The following is a 14,365-nucleotide window of genomic DNA, read 5'->3' as shown; positions in this document are numbered from 1 at the left end:
CTGAAGAGTATTTGCACTTGGTTTGAATTCTTCTTTGATCTCTTCAAAAGGATCAACATTCAATTCTTCCATTACATCAACAATTAAAGCCCTTGTCTCAACCACCTTACCTCTAGACATGCTCAGCATTGCTTTGATGTCGTAGGTAAACATATGGCATTTTTTTCTAGGTCTGTCATCATCTCCATCCATACACATGTATGGGCATACATCATGAAAGCATTGCCCATTCAAAAATCAATATCAACTCTAATTTACTTTCCTTTCCAATAATTTTATTGATATCATATATCATAGGATGCTTATTTGTCTTCTTTAGTAAATCCAAATTCAGGCTTATAGATAGAAACAAACTTTGCTTGACTCCATTTTAACAACTGGTTAAGGTAATTAATTTATTGGAGTGAATCATTTAGCTGGCATCGACATGTACACCAGGCCTTACAACACCATCAAGCGGAAGAAATGGAAGCTCGTTGCCCAAGGTGTCTCTAGAGAGTGACAACATCCAGAGGGCAGAGAGCTTGATCAAGGAGATGGAGGAGAAGCATTAGCCAGATCATATGACTTACAGGATCTTGATGAACCAAAGGTATGGTGGTGGAGGTCAGGGCCATGTGTGCCAAGCTCAAGAACTTGGCCGTGTTTCCAAAGGCAGCCTTCTACATGATGCTCATCAAGGCTCCACAGGCCAGGGACTTCAATCGAATACCTCGGATTTTTTATGAGATAGTCACAAATGGCTGCTTGGTGAGAGAGAGGATGAGCGAGATGCTCATCTTGTGTGCCTTTTTGTCACAGATAAGTGACAAAGCCTGGTTCAGCGTCCTTGAACAAATCCTCATAATAAGAAAACACTTGTCATCTGTTGATGCAAATACTAATCTTGATTAAAAGATTTTAATTTACATTAGCGAATGATCACCAAGTAGCCATCTCCAAAACAAATTTCCCTTTATTCTATATTCAAAGTTGCATTAAAATTAAGTGTAAATTACCGACCTAAGGCCACTCCTGTACAAATGGACAGCAATCCATGCTTACAACTGCGAGCCGCTTTGGTGCGCTATCAAATCCCCCTAGAGTCAGTCCAGGCTCAAATCTCTTCCCAGGAGCAGCAGTCCCTCTTTGATTGCTCGCGGCTCGACTATCTCACCAGAATACTTGAAGAAAAGGATGGCTTGGAGCTCCTCCTCAAGTTGCCACAACAACAGCAAACCTCTTACCAGGTACTGCTCTGCGAGCTCACGGAAATTGTCTCCTTATCTCTCCCCAAATTCTTGTGCTAGCAGTACCTTGTCCATGGACGCCGCCTGTCTTCCTCCGCACCTCCACCGTCTCTTTCCACAGCTTAAGGCTCATGGACTGCGCCCGCCGTGGCTGCCAACAATTCTACCCAAGTCCATGAGCTCGTGAGACAGATCAGAACTTTAGCTTCACCTCAGTTGCGTCCAGAGGAGAAGGCTGTCCGGGTGTGGAGCTCGGATGTACGCTGCGATGCACCAGGACGTGACGAGGATGCAGAGTATCTCCATCCGGATGAATCTTCCCAGCCTCCGGGCCATGGAGCGCTTCACCAACCAGATGATCCTGCCAAGCGCGTCCACATAATTAACTATGGGGTCCTCTATGGCGATCAGTGGCCGTCGCTCATCAAGGTGCTGTCCGAGATAGCCGAGGGGCTGCCACTATTCAAGATCACCGGCATTAACTTCCCGTCCCGTGTCAACCTCGAGGAAACCGGCTGGTCGACTACGTGTGGGATGCACCTCGAGTTGCACTCCATCGCCACCGTGGCATGGGAGTCAGCGCAGCCGAGATATCATCTTTTGGATGAGGCACGTCTGCGAGGACGGGATCATCGACAGCCCCGGAAGCTCTTCTTCGAGAAGATCCTCAGCTTCAAGCCTGTTATGTTGTTCCAGTCCGTGGTGCACGCTGACATAAGCTCTCCATTTTTTATCCACCGCTTCGACAGGGCCTGGAGGAGCTTCCTGGAGTCGTTCGAGGAGACGATGAAGCTCGGGTTGATCGACCAGTCGCAGCTTGACTTCATGGATAAGTTCATTATGTGGAGCGCATCTCCTCGTGCAAAACCTGGGACCGCCTGGCTCGGAAGCGCTCGAGATGGTCATGTCCGTTTGCGAGGACTTGACTTGCTGAATGGACGAGAAAGACGCAGTTTTGAATGCTTTGAGCGTCTGGAAGCCGATTGAGAAGCTAGCGCGCTTCAAACACCAGTCATCCACCCTGTGCCTATAACCAGCTACATTCTTTCTTTAACTTCTTTGTGCCTGCTCGTGCAGGAGCCACTCACTTTCTCGTAAATCTCCTCCGTCACTGCCACCCCTTCGAAGCCTGCTCGCTTCACCCGAGCATCCCAGATGCGGTACGTGTCCACTCGATCCAGCCCTTCACACGCGACGATGGTCATGATGTCTCTTGCTGCCACCTTTTTGATATACCCGCTTCCGGGTTTGTTTCCTTCTGCATCAAATGGATCAAATAAGAAACCCCACGTTGCATTGAGTCAACTTATAAACGAATACAAGTCTTAGTTCTGGTCAACTAATTCTAATCGTCAACTTCACCAAACCTTAACGTGAAAACAACTTCCTCGAATACTTGTCCTCTACAGCCATTCGCCACGTCCTCTTCAGCGCTTGACCTCTCACAACTACGTAGAAAACCAACACCATTGAAGCTTTTAGATCGAGAACAAGTGAACTATTATTGCCTTGTGCTTGAGGCTGCTGATAAGTGCACACAGCAGGCCTCACGTCGTCGAGCTGTGCCAGAGACTGCAACACAGGAAGTAGCTTGAGAAGCCCGTCGTCGCTCCTCTGCCCAGTGAACTTCCCATTCACAATCTCGTTGCCACTCCCAGGTTGGCAAAAGAAGCCAGGGTCGTCGTCCACCAGCACAACCTTGCGCAAGTCCCTGCCAGATGCGCCTCCTTGCCGAGGCGGGTGTCGTGCCACAGCGTGCAATCACTCAGGCCAAGAACGTACCGGAAGCGAGTCCCACGAGGATCCAGCTGCTTGACAACGCGAGCTGCGTAGGGGGCCGAGCTGAATAGCACAACCTCGGCAAACAACGCCAGGGCGTCCAGGAACTCGTCGAGATGCGGTCGCTTCTTGATGCACTTGGACTGCCATCATCTCTCACCTCGAAATCACACTGGCTCCGCCGGAGAAGTGACGTGAAGGAGATGAGTGTGTTGTCCAGATCCAGCGCAACCGTCATCCTCCCCTCGAGCACAGCGTCCTGCGGCGGCAGGAGCGTATTCCTTGCGCAGAGGTGCTCTACCACCATTCCGTAGGTCTTGCATGAGCCAGCCTGAGTAACCAATGATGGCAGACTTTTCAAGCGCTGCTCGTGGTTGCTTAGCTCGAGGGAGAGCTCTATAGACGGCAGATTCAGGTCCTCCCATGGAAACGGTACGCTGCTTCTGCCCCATCGCTCTTGCCAAGCCGCCATGAAACCCTTAGATGTGCGGTCAAGACTATTCTTTTAGGTTATGAAAGCAACAGAATAGGCAAGCTTCACTTAGATTGAAAAGGTTTTTAGGAGAGTAGCTGATCTGCATTCCCACATGAAGCATACATGACACTTGATTTTGTAGGTATAGCAACGATGGCAGGTTTTGGAAGGAGGTTCTACGCGGCCTGGAAAAAAATGTGAAATATATGAAATAAAAACATTATGTGATTGCACATTATTTTTACACTTGCAAACATTGTTTTTCATGCAAAATCCAAATAACCGCCAAGGTTTGGGGGTTAAAAACCTAGAAATATCTTTAAAAAATATTCTTGACCACAAATTAATTGGAGCGAAGGTGGTTTTCTAGTCAAGGGCTGAAGAGGCGGCTATAGAGGACAAGTATTCGAGGAAGTTGTTTTCATGATAGATCAGCATTGACCACCGTAAGGCCAAGACTTGTTTTCGTTTTATAAGTTGACTCGATTTACTTCCCATGCAACGTTTAAGGTTTCTACTATATGATCCAATTAATACATGGACCATCTCTCACTGGGAAGGCCTCTCCATCGCCAGTGGACATGGGATCCCGATCTCCGAGCAGACGAGTCGTACGATATCACCCGACACTTGCCCGAACGTCATCTTGTTCACCGTGATCACCATCGCGAAATCGTTGTCGGGGTCGCAGTAGCCAAACGAGCCCCCAATCCCAGAGTGTCCAAATGCCATCTTCTTCCTCCCTGTATCAGCAGTCTTGTGCTTCCAAAACCCAAGCCCAAACTTCTCGCCGTCTCTAGCAACCAGGCCGCTGTACCTCCCGCCCCCTACAAACGCGTCGTGGATGTCACCACTGGTGAAGATCTTTGCCGGTGCGTCTTCCTCTTCCTGGAAGTGGATCTGGCCCCCACTCAAGTCTGATGACAAGCTCCTCGAGGATCCTCCCAGGTGCGGTCGATGAGCGTGGCTGCCGAGAGGTGGCTTGGACGAGGACGTGCCGGGGGGGACGCGTCCACCACTTGCAAGCATCGCGTAGAAGCGCGCCAGTGCCCGGGCCGAGAAGTGGCCGTTTGCAGATGGGATGGTTGCCCGCCTGATGAAGAGCATGTTGAAAAGGCTTGGCAGCGAGCTCAAGGACAGAGGCGATCCGTTTGTCAGGAAGTCTTCGAGTGACGCTGGTCCGACGCCATCGCTAGTCGACCCTACTTGCAGCGTCGAGAGATGCGATGCCGCGGGTATGTTCTTGAGCTCCTCGGGATCCATAGTGAGCGATGCGAGGCGCTCCTCCACGCCTGCCAGTAAGAAACGTTTGTTTTATAACGCATGTCATAGACTAGAGAATGTCTGCATTATACCAGGAGGAATGCCGACGTAAAACTCGCCAGTAACATTCAGCGGTGTAACAAACGCTTCTTCGATAAGTTGTTGGAATGTTTTCCCGGTTGCTTTCTGCAAGTAAAGAAAAAGAAATGTAAAACTGCACGAGGCCTGTCAAAGAAACGTCGTACCTCAGCTATCCCACCGCATATCCATCCAAAAGAACGACCATGGTACATTTGATCTTGGCCAGGGGGTGATTCTGGTTTGGCGGCTGCAATGAGCTTTAGCATCTCACTCCAATCGCACATAGCCAGAGGATTCTTGCTTAGCACATCATACAGCGCATTTTGTAGGCCACAGGTATGGTTCAAGGCATGTGCAACCTGTCATACAGAAAATGAGACTCACAAGGAAAATCTAAGATTTAATGTTACTGTGCAAGCGTCCTTGTGATTCTCCGCAAACTCGGGCCAGATGCTGGAAATCTTTTCCGCCAGCGATAGTTTTCTAGGAAACGAAGTACAAATGATGTCAGCCTTAGTGGCATAACCGCAAAAATCTCACCCGTGATCTGCAAGCCAGTGTAACAAGGCCGCCGTAACTCCTTTTGTGGCGGAGAACACCAGAAACAAACTGTCACAACGCACCGGGCGAGGATCATACTTTCCAAGGTAACCAGCCGCTGTATCGACGATAACTTTTCCATCCTTGTACGCACAAACCTGGAAAACATTGTTCTAAACTAAAACTGGTATAGAAAAAACTTACTTGAACACCAAGTATCCGTTGTTGCTTGTGCATCTCACGTAAAAGTTGATGGAGCTTGACCTCAGCCTGAGAATGCAATGGACTATCAAAAATTGGTAGTTCGTTCCCACCATTAGAGCGACCGCCACTGCAATTAATTTCGTGTCAAACTACAGCAAATAGAAACAGTACAAACCTATATAGTACTGCTTCTGCGTATGGCTTCATGATCTCAAGATAAACCACTCTCGCACCGAGTACCGAAGAGAGTCCTGCAACATCCTAATGACTCTCCACTCTTTCTGAAAGTCACAAGAGCTTTACCCCTTAGTAGGCCTAGGACTCGCATGAAAAACACAGCGTCAGTTGGGAAAGCAGAAACCTGAAAGCGTCACGGAAATTGGTCTTTCAATATTCGAAACATGACCACTTACTGGAGTACGAAGAGCCTCTTTACTGTCCATCCTGGATTTTAAACGTTGGATGCGCTTATCGTTATCTTTGACGAGCTCTTTCATTTCGGCCTGTCAAGTTTCAATGTTCTCAAAGTCCAAATACGTAAAACAACCTTACCACAGATTCCTCAGCCGGGAAAGAACGACGGAAAAAAAAGTTGGTGATTTCCATCGCCTCTTCTGGCATGTCCAGCTTCAGAACAAGCCCCATCTCAGAAAATGCGGACAACAAAGCAGAATAATCTCCCTACACAAAGCAGTATTAGCACGCATTGTTTTGTTTTCGACGTACCTCGGCAGCAGCAAGAAGCATCTTCGCCAGTGACTGCCTAAAAGGCAATGAGATGGACTTTGTGAGCCCGAAGTCAAGTAAAATTGGTCGGAAAGGTGGTTGAGTACTTATTAGAAAATTCCCTGTTCACGAAAAGATGTTAGCATTTTAGGAATTAGTTTCAGTTCACTCGCCAGGATGAGGATCGGCATTAAAAAATCCGTCGATGTATATCTGGTGAGCGTATGCCCGGGTGATAGTTTCGACAGCAGCTTGCTTGTCCACGCCTAGTCTATCAAGGCCAGCCACATCATTTATGTGAACTCCATCCATGTACGTGAGAATCAGGACTTTCTCGGCTGACTGTTAACAACAAACAACAAAACTCGAGTTACAGCAGCTTGGATTTCAAGAAGCTTGACATGAACCTGAACAACTTCAGGTAGAAGCACATCAACAAAATCAATATTGATGGTACCGTCTTTGGTCCATGATTTGAGGTTGTGTGCTACTTTCTTGGTGTTTTCTGGAGAAGAAGAAAAGTAGAAGTAGATGAAGGAAATAAAAAACAAAGAATGCATGGAAATGTCCGTACCCGCTTCCTGGTTGAAATTCAACTCTTGGGGAACTTCTCTGCACCATTCGTCCAGAACAGGGCCGAAATCGTAATCAGGCTCCGCCCATGCGACCCACTCAACAATCACTCGTGCATTGTACAAGTCCTGGACAAGCGAATCCCGATCAATGGCTGGCATGAGAATTAAGTCTCTACGCTACAAATACCTCTAAAAGGTGTTAAAATGTAGAACCTGTAAAACGCACTCCTTAATGCCTTGATGTTGGACTTTCACTACAACATCACGGCCGTCCTTCATGCGCGCCCGATGAACTTGCGCTATCTGTGTTGAAAAAGCAATACGTTAGCTTGAGTTCCAAGACAAGAAAAAAGAATCGAAGGCGAAAGAAACTGACTGAGGCAGTAGCGAAAGGCTTCCGGTCGAACTCTAAGAACAGCTCGTCCAGTGGTTTTCCCAGTTGCTTTTCTATAGTAGCGGATACCTGGCGAAAGAGAAGGATCAATAAAAGAGAGAACAAAAAAAATAAAAAATGAGGAAAGCAAGTTGCCTCGGCAATGGGACGAGGAGGTAGTGAGTCTTGGAGCTGGCGAAACATGGAGATGTAAGCTTCCGGAAGAACATCCGCTCGAGTGGATAAATACTGCCCAAATTTCACCCACAGTCCCTCCAATTCGGTGATCGCCGCCAAAATGCGCTCGGCATTCCTGTGGTGGATGCGATCCCACAGCAGGTTCTGATCCTCCTTGGGCAATCCAGCGGCCTTCTTGCGCGCGGCCTGGAAATTTTCGACCGGTGGATCACTCGCAAGCTCTCGAAAAGCAAGAGATACGCACCCTGTAATCCAAGAAGACCTGCAATGCTACCCGGAACACCTTGACGCGCCTCCAGAGAGCGCTCCCCCACGCCATTTGGTCGGTGTCGCGCTCCAAAACCCTAGCTCGCTCTCCACCACTGCGATCGCCATGTCCGAAAATGCCGGCTTAAAAGGCCGCTCCGCCGAGCCACAGTCGTACGATTAGAATCAACGATTCCAAAATCTGACGGTTCCGTCGCTCGCAAAAGCAACCATGCTTCTTGGAAGTATCATTAAAGACCTTGACTCTAAAAGTTGACAAATACTAGCCTGGAAAATGTGAAATATATGAAATAAAAACATGATGTGATTGCACATTATTTTTACACCACCAATTGTTAAGTGCAAACATTGTTTTTCATGCAAAATCCAAATAACCGCCAGTTACCTGATTAACACTTTGAAATATCATGTTGGTTCGTCTCTATATACCTAGGCCTAGTGGCTTTTGTTTTACTGGTCACAGTCGTATTGTCTGTGGAAACTAGAACAACCTTTTTCTGTGAAAAAAAAAATTGAAAAAATGAAAAGAAAATCAAGAAAATGAGGTTGACACTTCAATTTTATTTACAATTTCCTCCGTACTTGCTGTTGTAAATCGATCTTATTGCTACGCTCGAATGCTAAACTTTCTATCCAGATCTAAACTTGCTTGTCACCGTTCCAAACGTTAGAGATGTTTATTGTCAAAACTACCCCTTCAACACACCCTTCAAGTTGGCTTGAATCATCGTCTCTCCATACAAAATCCCAGTATAAGTTGGCAAAGTGGAGGACTATTGGCCATGGAGAATCTATCTTCAGCACTGGGCTAGCAATGGCACCTTCGCTGCGCATGAACAAAACTCAAGATCATGATTCGCCCCGATCAAACTGAGGAGCAGCATCAGGCCTGCCATTTCTACAAATCGCCAGTACACCAGAAGGGAGAATGTATTCAAAGCTACAACTACAGATGACCTGATGCCCATTTCATAGTCACCAGTCCATCTTTGGAGTGCGCTATCTTCTCGCAGTGGTGGTGGTCGCGCATGGCTGTGGTGGCCACCATGACCGTCAGCCTCGCACGCACGGAGAGCGTCACCATCACAAGCCCCCGGAGCTTCACACAAGACATTAACGTCTAAAAGGCAATCGGAGTATCAAGTCACCATTCCCGCGCACAAAGTGGTGCCATTCCGTAGGTCTTGCATTCTAGCAGTTCCCTGAGTCAGCCTGAGTAATCAATGATGGCAGAGTTTTCAAGCAGCCACCGGCGCTGCTCCTGGTTGCTTAGCTCGAGAGCGTTCCGTCTAATTCAGGTCCTCCCATAGATGTGCCAAGACTATTCTTTTAGGTTTTTAAAGCAGGCAAGCTTCACTTAGATTAAAAAGGCTTTTAGGATCTGGATTCCCACATGAAGCAGCGCTGCATACATGACATTTGATTTTGTAGGTATGGCAATGATGTTAGCTTTTGGAGGGATTATAGCATGCAAAATCCGCCAGTTATTTGTGGCCAAGGTTTAGGGGTTAAAAACCTAGAAGTATTTCTAAAAATTATTCTTGACCAACGGGCTGAAGAGGCGTGGCGAATGGCTATAGAGGTTCGAGTTTCATGATAGATCAGCATTGACCACCGTAAGGCCAAGACTTGTTTTCGTTTTATAAGTTGATTCGATTTACTTCCCATGCAACATTTAGGGCTTCTACTATTTGATCCACTGGACCATCTATCACTGGTCCATCGCCAGTGGACATGGGATCCCGATCTCCGAGCAGACGAGTCACCTGACACTTGCCCGAGCGAGTACTTTGAAGCGGTGGCAGAAGGAAAGCCGGAAGAGCACGGATTTATCCAAAAGGTGGCCGCAAGAGATATCATGAACATCGTCGCGTGCGAAGGGCTCGATCGAGTGGAGAGAGCGGCCTCGTATCGCGTCTGGGATGCTCGGGCAAAGCGAGAAGAGGAGCGCTTGTGGAAATTTCAGGAACCCGTACTTCGGCTTCGGAAGAGATGGAAACTGGATGTTGCTGGGGTGGAAGGACACAGTGCTCTACGTGATGAGTGCTTGACGACCAAAGCGTGTCCTACAAGTGGCTGGTATGTTTCAGGTTCTATAGCGATGGACTTGAGAACTTCCGTGACAAGGTAAGTGCCTCTTGAGTGTTCTTTGAAGACATTTAAATAGTCTCCTTACAGGAAGGACACGATCAGGAACAAAGAAGTTAGAGAAAGAATGTAGGTACAGGGTGGATCACTGGTGTTTGAAGCGCGGTAGCTTCTCAATGGGCTCCCAGACGCTCAAAGCATTCAAGACTGCGTCTTTCCAGCCAAGCAGCAGCCAGTTCTCGTCCATTCCGTACGTGAAGTTCTCGTGTCCGCTCCAAACGGACATGACCATCTCGAGCGCTCGTTTGCTGACTGGAAGCTGTCCGAACTGGCCTTTCCGAGCCAGGCGATCCCAGGTTTTGTACGAGGAGATACGCTCCACACGGTTCTGCCCGTCACAGGCAATGACACCCATGGCGCACTTCTCGATGAACTTATCCATGAAGTCGAGCTGCGACTGGTCGATCAATCCGAGCTTCATCGTCTCCTCGAACGACTCCAGCCTCGCCAGGAAGCTCCTCCAGGCCCCGTCGAAGCGGTGGATGAAAAACGGAGAGCCGATGTCAGCGTGCACCACGGACTGGAAAAACATAACAGGCTTGAAGCTGAGGATCTTCTCGAAGAAGAGCTTCCGGGGGCTGTCGATGATCCCGTCCTCGCGGATGTGCCGCATCCTCAGCTGGCAGTTGACGAAGAGAAGCTCGCTGAAGAGATGGTATCGCGGCTGCGCTGACTCCCACGCCGCGGTGGCGATGGAGTGGAACTCGAGGTGCATCCCACACGACTCTGCGTAGTCGACCAGCCGGTTTCCAGTTTTCTCGAGGTTGACAAGGGACGGGAAGTCAATGCCTGTGATCTTGAACAGTGGCGGCCCCTCGGCTCTCTCGGACAGCGCCTTGATGAGCGATGGCCACTGGTCGCCGTAGAGGATCCCATAGTCGACGATATGGACACGCTTGGCACCACGGCAGGCATCGAGGATCATCTGGTTGGCGAAGCGCTCCGTGGCCCGGAGGCTGGGAAGATTCATCCGGATGGAGATACTCTGCATCCTCGTCACGTTCTGGTGCATCGCGGCGTACATCCGAGCTCCACACCCGGCCAGCCTCGCGACGAGCGCGTTGGTGAAGTAGAGCGCGGCCTTCTCCACCGGACGCGACTGATGTGAGGCTAAAGTTCTGATCTCTCTCACGAGCTCATTGACTTTGGTGGAATTGTTGGCAGCTACGGCTCGGGCGCAGTCCATGAGCAAGCTGTGGAAGGAGACGGTGGAGGTGCGCGAGGGAAAATGAGGAGGAGAGGCGGTGTCCATTGACAAGGAACTGCTAGCACAAGAATTGGGGGAGAGACATTCCGTGAGCTCGCGGAGCAGTACCTGGTAAGAGGTTTGCTGTTGTTGTGGCAGCTGGAGGAGGAGCTCCTCATCGTTTTCTTCCAGAATTCTGGTGAGATAGTCGAGCCGCGAGCGATCAAAGAGGGAGTGATGCTGCTGGGAAGAGATTTGAGCCTGGACTGGCTCGAGAGGGATTTGATGGCGCAGCAAAGCGGCTCGCAATTGCAAGCATAGATCGCTGTCCATTTGTAATAGCTGTTATCTTTATGTCGAATGTAGTAGAATAGATGTTTATATTTCCCTCCGAGTGACTAAGCATAGCAGGTATCACAGCTATAACATTCATCAGTTGTACGCTGTCATAGGATTAGATAAGCTGTCATCGTCCAAATTAAGACACCACAATGCATATAGATTGTTGTCCCTACTAATTGCACCGAAAACCCATTCCCCACAACCTTGTTCTATAGTGGTAGTTTTGGAGAGAGCATTTTCCACTAATGTAAAATAAAATTTTTAATTAAGATTAAAAAGTCTTTAAACAATATAATTGAGAATTGAAAAGGAGGAGATTTGGTGGACTAGTTTATTTTGCTACAGAGATAAAAGACAAAGGGAAAGTCCGCAAGAGGGGATGTATACTTGGTATGGGTGGATGTATATTAGAACACAGTGGTAAAGTTCTTTACTAAAAACAAGGGTTTAATATAAGGGAGTGGACAACTTCAGCATCTTTGTTAGCTGTTCCAAGTGTTGCGGTTGAGCTAAGGATGCCATGGCCTGGTTCCACCGGCTTTGTGAAACCGGGGTTTCTTTTGACAGAGTTACGTACAGTGCCATGATCGATCTCTACGGGAAGGTTGGAAGAATGGCAGAGACCATGGACCTCTAGCAGATAATGCGGAAGAACAAAACAACCTTACCACAGATTCCTCAGCCGGCAAGGAACGACGGAAAAAAAAGTTGGTGATTTCCATCGCCTCTTCTGGCATGTCCAGCTTCAGAACAAGCCCCATCTCCGAAAATGCGGACAACAAAGCAGAATAATCTCCCTACACAAAGCAGTGTTAGCACACATTGTTTTGTTTTCGACGTACCTCGGCAGCAGCAAGAAGCATCTTCGCCAGTGACTGCCTAAAAGGCAATGAAATGGACTTTGTGAGCCCGAAGTGAAGTAAAATTGGTCGGAAAGGTGGTTGAGTACTTATTAGAAAATTCCCTGTTCACGAAAAGATGTTAGCATTTTAGGAATTAGTTTCAGTTCACTCGCCAGGATGAGGATCGGCATTAAAAAATCCGTCGATATATATCTGGTGAGCGTATGCCCGGGTGATAGTTTCGACAGCAGCTTGCTTGTCCACGCCTAGTCTATCAAGGCCAGCCACATCATTTATGCGAACTCCATCCATGTACGTGAGAATCAAGACTTTCTCGGCTGACTGTTAACAACAAACAACAAAACTCGAGTTACAGCAGCTTGGTTAACGACTTCAGGTAGAAGCACATCAACAGGATCGATACTGATGGTACCGTCTTTGGTCCATGATTTGAGGTTGTGTGCTACTTTCTTGGTGTTTTCTGGAGAAGCAGAAAAGTAGAAGTAGTTGAAGGAAATGAAAAACAAAGCATGCATGGAAATGTTCATACCCGCTTCCTGGTTGAAATTCAACTCTTGGGGAACTTCTCTGCACCATTCGTCTAGAACAGGGCCGAAATCGTAATCAGGCTCCGCCCATGCGACCCACTCAACAATCACTCGTGCATTGTACAAGTCCTGGACAAGCGAATCCCGATCAATGGCTGGCATGAGAATTAAGTCTCTACGCTACAAATACCTCTAAAAGGTGTTAAAATGTAGAACCTGTAATACGGAGTCCTGGAGCTGGCGAAACATGGAGATGTAAGCTTCCGGAAGAACATCCGCTCGAGTGGATAAATACTGCCCAAATTTCACCCACAGTCCCTCCAATTCGGTGATCGCCGCCAAAATGCGCTCGGCATTCCTGTGATGGATGCGATCCCACAGCAGGTTCTGATCCTCCTTGGGCAATCCAACGGCCTCCTTGCGTGCGGCCTGGAAATTTTCGACCGGTGGATCACTCGCAAGCTCTCGAAAAGCAAGAGATACGCACCCTGTAATCCAAGAAGACCTGCAATGCTACCCGGAACACCTTGACGCGCCTCCACAGAGCGCTCCCCCACGCCATTTGGTCGGTGTCGCGCTCCAAAATCCTAGCTCGCTCTCTCCACCACGGCTTAAAAGGCAGCTCCGCCGAGCCACAGTCGTACGATTAGAATCAAGGATTCCAAAATCTGACGGTTGCGTCGCTCGCAATCCTTCACGATCAAACCATGCTTCTCGGAAGTATATTAAAGACCTTGACTCTCAAATACTAGCCTGGAAAAAAATGTGAAATATATGAAATAAAAACATGATGTGATTGCACATTATTTTTACACCACTAATTGTTAAGTGCAAACATTGTTTTTCATGCAAAATCCAAATAACCGCCAGTTACCTGATTAACACTTTGAAATATCATGCTGGTTCGTCTCTATATAACTAGGCCTAGTGGCTTTTGTTTTCCTGATCACAGTCGTTTTGCGAGAACTTGACTTGCTTGAATGGACGAGAAAGACGTAGTTTTGAATGCTTTGAGCGTCTGGAAGCCGATTGAGAAGCTAGCGCGCTTCAAACACCAGTCATCCACCCTGTGCCTGTAACCAGCTACATTCTTTCTTTAACTTCCTTGTTCCTGCTCGCGCAGGCGCCACTCACTTTCTCGTAAATCTCCTCCGTCACTGCCACCCCTTCGAAGCCTGCTCGCTTCACCCGAGCATCCCAGATGCGATACGTGTCCGTTCGATCCAGCCCTTCACACGCGACGATGGTCATGATGTCTCTTGCTGCCACCTTTTGGATATACCCACTTCCGGGTTTGTTTCCTTCTGCATCAAATGGATCAAATAAGAAACCCCACGTCGCATTGAGTCAACTTATAAACGAATACAAGTCTTATCGTCAACTTCACCAAACCTTAACATGAAAACAACTTCCTCGAATACTTGTCCTCTGTAGTCATTCGCAACGTCCTCTTCAGGCCTTGACCTCTCACAACTACGTAGAAAACCAACACCATTGAAGCTTTTAGATCGAGAACAAGTGAACTATTATTACCTTGTGCTTGAGGCTGCTGATAAGTGCGCACAGCAGGTCTCACGTCGTCGAGCTGT

At 48.1% G+C, this 14,365-nt stretch overlaps 2 protein-coding genes across 2 annotated transcripts; both read right to left on the bottom strand.

Moving 5' to 3' along the window:
- Positions 1-3,920: 3,920 nt before the first annotated feature.
- Positions 3,921-7,821, bottom strand: LOC9638949. Its single transcript, XM_024682075.1, has 17 exons — positions 7,688-7,821; positions 7,402-7,629; positions 7,249-7,335; positions 7,086-7,175; positions 6,705-6,998; positions 6,471-6,639; positions 6,298-6,419; positions 6,124-6,252; positions 5,985-6,074; positions 5,875-5,932; positions 5,747-5,822; positions 5,572-5,698; positions 5,368-5,525; positions 5,238-5,310; positions 4,992-5,186; positions 4,839-4,932; positions 3,921-4,775 (listed from the first exon to the last, which is right to left on the bottom strand). Exons 1-17 carry the CDS (start codon positions 7,760-7,762, stop codon positions 4,033-4,035), a joined length of 2,808 nt encoding a protein of 935 aa, XP_024537843.1. The 5' UTR covers positions 7,763-7,821; the 3' UTR covers positions 3,921-4,032.
- A 2,122-nt stretch (positions 7,822-9,943) lies between these two features.
- On the bottom strand, positions 9,944-12,540 carry LOC9638662 (scarecrow-like protein 31). Its single transcript, XM_002977032.2, has 4 exons — positions 12,398-12,540; positions 12,229-12,265; positions 12,055-12,147; positions 9,944-11,386 (listed from the first exon to the last, which is right to left on the bottom strand). Exons 1-4 carry the CDS (start codon positions 12,538-12,540, stop codon positions 9,944-9,946), a joined length of 1,716 nt encoding a protein of 571 aa, XP_002977078.2.
- Between the last annotated feature and the right edge of the window lie 1,825 nt (positions 12,541-14,365).

This window comes from Selaginella moellendorffii, unplaced genomic scaffold (genome assembly GCF_000143415.4).
Source record: "Selaginella moellendorffii unplaced genomic scaffold, v1.0 SELMOscaffold_33, whole genome shotgun sequence".
Taxonomy (NCBI): domain Eukaryota; kingdom Viridiplantae; phylum Streptophyta; class Lycopodiopsida; order Selaginellales; family Selaginellaceae; genus Selaginella; species Selaginella moellendorffii.
This window is presented reverse-complemented; position numbering and strand designations above follow the sequence as displayed.